This window comes from Sphaeroforma arctica (assembly GCF_001186125.1).
Source record: "Sphaeroforma arctica JP610 unplaced genomic scaffold supercont1.1649, whole genome shotgun sequence".
NCBI lineage: Eukaryota > Ichthyosporea > Ichthyophonida > Sphaeroforma > Sphaeroforma arctica.
This window is the reverse complement of record NW_014038909.1, coordinates 3,247-10,895: the sequence shown is the minus strand read 5'-3', so window position 1 is coordinate 10,895 and position 7,649 is coordinate 3,247. Positions and strand designations below refer to the sequence as shown.

The following is a 7,649-nucleotide window of genomic DNA, read 5'->3' as shown; positions in this document are numbered from 1 at the left end:
ATATTATTATTTAAATTAACTATATACATATAACTATATATATACTATATACTATCTATCTATCTATCTATATATATTATATATATATATATACATATATATGCATATATATTTGTCATATTTATTATTAACTATTATTATATATCTATATATATATATATATATACCTAACCGAATGTGAAATTATCATACAACATTATCATGTATATGCTCACGTTTCTCCCCATCCCCATAGAATCTTCTGGCTCGCTGTGGCTACCACCAAACCATCGAGATACCGAACTGTGTTGTGTTGCGCACCCAGTGGGGCCATTCGGAGTCGTCTCTTATGCAGAAGGCAGGTGCAGGCACCACCGAGTATGCTGTATGGCTGCTACCCGACATGGGCAAGGCCTCGCCATTTATGAAGGAGGTTTATAGGTACATTGTGCTGCATGTGCCAGTGTACGGCTTGTGTGCGTACATGTCTTTGCGGTTGTGTTCATTTGTGCCCGCATGCCTGGGTTCGTGTGATGGCCAGCGTGTGGGTATAGTCATAGTGTCTGTAGATACTAACCTGCGTATGGACATATAGGTGCAGGAAGTCAAACATCGGTGCCGCTGGTAAGTTTCGAAGCGTTCTGACTCATCCCAAAGTAATATATATCGTCAACGTAGCACACATGTTTCCGCCTTTAACCTTTGTAGCACTTACATGCTGTACCAATCGTCTGGCTTGTGTATGCCTCGTACATCCCGACAAGTGGTAAGTGTTCAGATACAAACTGCTACCGTGTACAATCACGAACAACTAATCGCGCACTCTCATCTTAACTGCAGATTCTTCAAAGCCTGTTTGGCGCATCCCAAATTAAGTAAAGCGTCAGGCGTGGAGCAATCGGGGTCCCGCTTTCACATCACATTGGCCGATTTCTTTGCCGCCGATTTCGGACAGGTGGCGAAGATTGTCAGTGCAGTTCAAAAGGGCGCACAAACCACGGCTGAACGATATATGTATGTTCGCATGAGCGGTATATGTATACCCGTATGAACCACGGCTGAACGATTCATGTATGTACGCATGAGCGGTATATGTATGCCCGTATGAACCACGGCTGAACGATATATGTATGTTCGCATGAGCGGTGTATGTATACCCGTATGAACCACGGCTGAACGATATATGTATCTTCGCATGAGCGGTATATGTATGCCCCGTATGTGGCCAATGAGGAGTGAATGGTGTCTGTATCTGCATGCTTGCACGGAAAGTATTTACACGGCAGGATGTCTGTACGCTCATGTCTTGGGGATGAAAAGTGAATGGTCTCTGCATGTTAATGTAGAGAGTATCCACACGTGAACGATGTCTGTCTGCTCATGTCTCGTGGATGAGTTTATATGGAAAATATTAACTCGTGTACAATGTCTGAGTGCTCATAATATATGACTAGTGAATCCTATCTGCATGTTCGCCAGAAGAGCCTCATTGCACATGGTGTCCTTCGCACCATCCTCGTGCACGTGTACACAAATCTATGCAACGCTCACAACTACCCTCAAACCGGCTCTATTCAAACACAATTTGGTTGATATCATGCTGGTAGCAATGCGGGCGATGAGGGTCAAGCGTGTCCTGGAAGTAGTACGCCCAGAGCGTCTCACACTGTCTGTATCTTTCCAGTCTCTCTAGTACACATACACACACACACCTATACAACGCTCGCAAATACACTCACACTCACGACAGCATTTAATATCCTTGGCGAGATAGTCAAGCAAACCTTGTTGTGCACGTCTTGTCGATCACATGTTATTCCTAGCAACGAGAATGGAGAAGGTCGGGGCGGTGTGTTTTCTGTACTGCGCCGAAAGGATCGTACCATATTCGCATATATCTCTGAAGCCTCCCTCCTGCACATGCACACATACTATATGACGCTCATACGCACGTTCACATTCACATTCACCTCATTGTTTCTTTATCCTTGGCGTACTAAACAATCAAATTCGTGTTGACCATACCATGAGCACAGAAATGAGGATGATGAGGGCCGGGGCGGTGTGTTAGAGGTAGTGCGCCGGGAGGGTCTCACACTGTTTGTGTTCCTCAAGTGCTTCTTCCCGTGGCTGGAGCCTTTGCGTAAGAGCCTGCTCGCCCTGGACTGTTACACAGGTGTGTGTGTGTGCTTATTCAGAGGTGGGCTGACGACATAAGGACCTCTGTGGGGTGATGGGTCGTTGTACATGAGCTGTATTGAATTGCCTGTTCTATTAGATTCTGGTGTTATTACTAATAAATTTTTTTGCTGTATTCATTTTTGTGTGTTGTGGTAATGCATTTGGTTGTGGATGGTTGAGGGGTATTGTGGTATAGTGTATGAGTCTGTAGTGTGCTGTGTTTCTGACTGTGTGTGGCTCTCACATGTCGCTTCATACGCGTATTCTTGCTACAAATAAAGCAATACAAGATACACTACTTCGCAGTCAGATCTTGCGTAGTACACGATGGTTCCACATATAGCATACACTACCACACATGACTTTGGGATTCTTTAGAATGACGATCCTGTTTTTGCCGATAATTTATTGCAATGCGGTATATGCATAGCATATTCATTCATATGTGATACATTAAGCACGTATTCAGTGAACATTGATATCTTTCAGCAATCCGTGCCCAAATAGTGCTGCCTTTTTGTATGACTTAATGTATTCGTTTCGTTCCTAATTTCTCGTTTCTGCTCCTCTTCATCTCATCTCAAATACGAATCGCGTGCAGATTCGAATTTGATGCGGGGTGAGGATGACGAGTACAACGCAACACTGCTGCTAGACAATCAGCCGACGACAGAATCTCTTACCATTGACGATTTCCGAGATGTTATAAATCCCAATAGATATCCCCTCCTGGAAGCATGCATCAATGTAGGTGGCGTGGGCTCGTTTAGAGATGGGTCTGTCTGTGTAATCGAGCGCTGGTTTATGTGTCACGATTTGCCTGCACCTACATGTCTGGTGCCAGTTACGGCTTAGCTGTTACTTTACATAGTGGCATATACGTCAAGAGTGATCCTGGCTGTGTTGTCTTTTTCAGAAGATATTCGCTCTCATGATCGTGTTTTGGCGTCCACATGCGTTGTGCGGACTTGTGCGTTGGAATAGATCTGAATGTTAGTTTACCTACACGCTGCGGCCCTTTTCAAACAATCAGATAGACACCTGTTGTGGTAGTATAGTCTCCGTTGACTACTGTGGTGTCGATGTGTTCTTATACGCAAGTGTGTGGCGGTGTACAAAGACATAATTAGCTGTACATAGACACAGTTGTTCAGATCGAAAGGATATCATATTTGTATTTGAAAGAATACCAGATGTTGTGGTAGTATAGTCTCCATTGACTACTGTGGTGTCGATGTATTCTCATACGCAAGTGTGTGACGGTGTACAAAGACATAATTGGCTGCACATAAACACAGTTGTTCATATCGATAGGATATCATACCTGTTTTTGAAAGAATACCAGTTTATTATCTTTCGTCATCCTGTGGGCTGGTTTGTAGGTGTACGGGACCTGTATATTATATATATATATATGTGTGTGTGTTTGTATATTTGTATATTTGTATATCTGTATATGTATATATGTATATATATTTATATATATATATATATATAGAAGCCCGTGTTTGGCTTCTTTGGATTCTAACGATGAAGCCCCGTAAAAATAACAATTAGTCTCCACTAATAAGTCGTGGAACGAATAGAATGTGTTTCTACTATCTATACCATATCTTTACACTATATTCATTTATTACGGCCTGCAGCTGCGGAATGTAAACGTGCGCGTTTCGCACCGATGTCCAACAATAGCTTGTCGCATATTTTGTATACCGTTGTCTTTCTCGTATGAATCTCTGGTCGGAAATTGGAGGCTCGATTGTATTGCAAACCCGCGTCATAGCATTGATCTCATCTCGCAGGCATCATTTCTAAAGCAAATATTCTGGAAATATCCCCCATATTTACAGAACGATCCGGACGAATACTTACGAGACGAATGGATGTATGGGTTCAACGCTACTCGGTGGCAAGTGGCTGTTATGAAGCGGAAAAACGACAAAGTAGAAATAGACCCTGGAGCATGGTTCCCACTTTATGATTAAATGGTGCTTATGTTCCTGTTCAAACAATACATAGACGTATATTAATTCCATGTTGAAGCAGGTTGTGCATTGTGCGCAATCCGTACTATATTTTTATGTATAATAAACGTACAGGGGTGATTTCTACGTACAGGAGGTTGCTGCGGACTATCGAGTACCGCAGTACCGTGTATATTTGCTCTGAAAAAATGTTGCTCTGGATAATTGCTTGTCTTCACTGGCGTGTATTCAAATACTGTACTAGCTTCGGGCGACTGTTGGTGATAGTTCTTTTTATCCATAATTACCTCTTGAACATAGACAAAATCCTACAGTTTTGAGTTATGCGTAGTATCGTGATGGCTGCTCCGTTCACCTAGCGATTCACTGTCGCTTGGTGTGCAGGTTCTTTTTACTGTTGGGGCTATGGTAGTTGTTTCCATGTAGCTGTACGTATTTCCTCGGCAGTATTGGATACAGCTTTTATTAGTGTACGCGCCTAGTATCTGTCGTGACAGCACTTCCTGTGGCTCGGGGGAGAGCATCGAAATTCTTATCTTCCAGCACACATCCAACTTCTACAAAGTGATGCATCCACTCTTGGAGATAGACGAACAGCATAGTCTCAGCTTCTTAGTGGTTCCTTGCCAATCCAATTTGGCTCAGCACACAAACATGCAACCCACCTCGGCAGGGAAGTATTCAGCAGGATACGCATTTTCAGCGACAGTTGCAGTCTCTGATTCTCCACACGATCACGTAAAATAAATTTAAATATTCGCGTTCGAGATCTGGATGCAAACCTGACGCTTAGTTTATACATGAATAAACATTAATTTGCAACAAAAACAATAGCAAGAAATGTGCGCTCTATTTACGTAGCACACTATAGCACTGCACTGTCTGCATCAATCACCAATTCAGTACACACAGTTGTAAAATTGTGTGCAAATTCAAAGACTTGTTGGAACACTGCAACACTCGCCTGAACTGAATATGGAAACTAAAATAGACATTAATAATAATAAAACACACACGTCTGGACTCTGGACTGAAGTCTGAACAATATGGAAGAAAAATAATACACTGACTAGAGAAGGTCTGAAGTCTGAGCAATATGGGGAAAAAAATAGTACACTGACTACACTCGTCTGGACGCTGGACTGTCTATGTCTAGCTTTCTGGAGAGAGTAGAGTAGACTGCAGAGAGTGTATCAGAGTCTCTGAAAAAGTAAAAGAACCATAATCTATACTCTATAGGCCTCTAAATAGACCACATAGCCTTCTGTGTATAATTTACTGCGGTATGATTTATGAACGCTTATTTGGTTTAGAGGCATTTGGTGGTCCAAAATCCAGGGGGAGGGAGTATCCTACAACATTGTCCTAATATCCAAGTGTGGGCATATCGGAACTTATATACTTATATGTAGAATGGTTACGTTTCCTTTTCTTGCGACCTGCACAGCCTTTACGCGCTGAAAATTTACCCACTACAAAAAATTCTACCAAAGCACCGAAAGTGTCAATACAATTTCTGAAAACAGTATGTTATTAAGACAATTTACCCGGAAAACGCACACAGATTTGTAAGCCACTAATTTGCCGAAAGTGTAAACCCCAAGAGGGCCTTAGAGTTGTCGTAGACCCTTAGACTCTTAGAGTGCTTCAGAGATGAGTGAGTTGACTTAAGTTCGTTGCCTTTTTTGTTAGCAATGTTGAGGCATTGAAGTTTGAGGCTTTGAGCGCGTCATAAAAGTACTCAACAATCTACGGACAGTACATACATACTCATAACTCAGTAGGGCTACATACCAGAAGTCCCAACTCCCAAAGTCCGGAGTCGTTGAAATATACGAATCAAACACTCGAATATAAAGAAATGATGAAAATCTATATTGAACATCAAATTCCATCTCCACGTGCTGAAAAGCAAAAACAAATTCGAGTCCTATGTATCATATGTACGTCCTGACCCTATACAGTTGCACTGTTGCACTGTGTACACCTTCTTGCCGTATTCGGTATAGAGTATAACCTATAGACATTCAAGAGCGAGCAAAAAGCCAAAAACACCCCATAAAATGACCGAGGGTCCTACTAGAGGAGTCGGTAGGAGTTAGGACAGAATCACATATATATTCAAATATGTCGTACATACGTATATGCATGACGTATGTACAATTGTACATAGCAGAGCAGAAAAAAATACGTTTTCCTTTATAAAATGAGCATACTTTTAAATATTTTATTTACTTACACATAAAAAAAAACTAAATTTACGTATTTATGTATTCATTTTTTTAGATGTACATAGTACAAATGTCTGGTACAGTCAAACCTTCTATTTTTGTCCATCTCATTTATTGTTCACCTCTGTTTATGTTCATTTTTTACGGTATGTAGTATGTACCAGAATGGCACTGCTGTATGAATTCACTTGTGCTACGTGTGCTCCGCTATACTCTCACAGGGGAAGTGGATTAGCAAGTATTTTTATGATAACCTATAAATGAACTACAGTAAATAGCGATAATACTCGCCCGTTGGGTGTGAGCGTTAAATTGTTGTTCTGGGTGCGGGATACATGGTAGTCAGGGATATTGCCTACCAAGTGGTAATATATGCACACCGCCAACCACTGAGCCAAAGAATAGGCCACCGGTTGAACCACAAATTACAATAAAGTCGATGTTGGAAAATTTGATATGCACGTGTGTACGTTACTGTACAAGTGTATGTATATACCTCTCTAGTGAAAGCTAGCTAGAGGGCCCCCAAGCCCCCAACCCCAATTGTCCATCTCTGTTTCTGACCATATTGTGGCCTGAAACGGATCCTGGACACAAAAAAAAGTTCGACTGTACATATTTACATAAATATGTACATATTTACATATGCGACAATAAATGAACATACACAATGTTTTTATTAAAAAAACACAACAAATGTGTTCCTTTGTATTTTAAATTTTTAGGAGAGGCTACAGGACAAATGGAGTAGATCAGAATATTTATGGCATGTGAATAGTGAATACATATAATATATACTAAGTTTTCATTCGTTAATTAAATCAATAAAAATGTTGAATTAAGGCCCTCTGGAATATGATGAGTAAATGACTAAATGCACATATTTAGTTCATATTCTGCTCAATGCTGCTGGTTAAGTACATATATACTACAATGAATATGTTGTTGAATAAACAGCTTGTTATGGAGAAGCGGCAAGTGGCAGGATCCGGCCTTAAAGTTAGTAACAAACGGAGCACCTGCCACAAATAACATGATATAAGTGATTACGGCAAAAACTCACGATATAAATACCAGCTACATGGTCCAGTTATAGTCAAATCAATCCAAAAGTAGGCTCATCTCTGTAAATTTAAATTCTGAATACTATATGTGTATCTCCAACCATAAGCTTTCCAGAACTAGAGAAAGGCCAACAGAAACAACGATACAGATGTGACGGTCATAGATGCGACAGGACTGAGGAAAGAAAAAATTCATTTTAACAATTAAC

The 7,649-nt window shown here is 40.9% G+C and overlaps 1 protein-coding gene across 1 annotated transcript; it reads left to right on the top strand.

Moving 5' to 3' along the window:
• The first annotated feature begins 234 nt into the window (after positions 1–234).
• Positions 235–4,264, top strand: SARC_11365 (hypothetical protein). Its single transcript, XM_014294552.1, has 5 exons — positions 235–420; positions 820–993; positions 2,016–2,155; positions 2,762–2,907; positions 4,011–4,264. Exons 1-5 carry the CDS (start codon positions 329–331, stop codon positions 4,143–4,145), a joined length of 687 nt encoding a protein of 228 aa, XP_014150027.1. The 5' UTR covers positions 235–328; the 3' UTR covers positions 4,146–4,264.
• Positions 4,265–7,649: the final 3,385 nt, after the last annotated feature.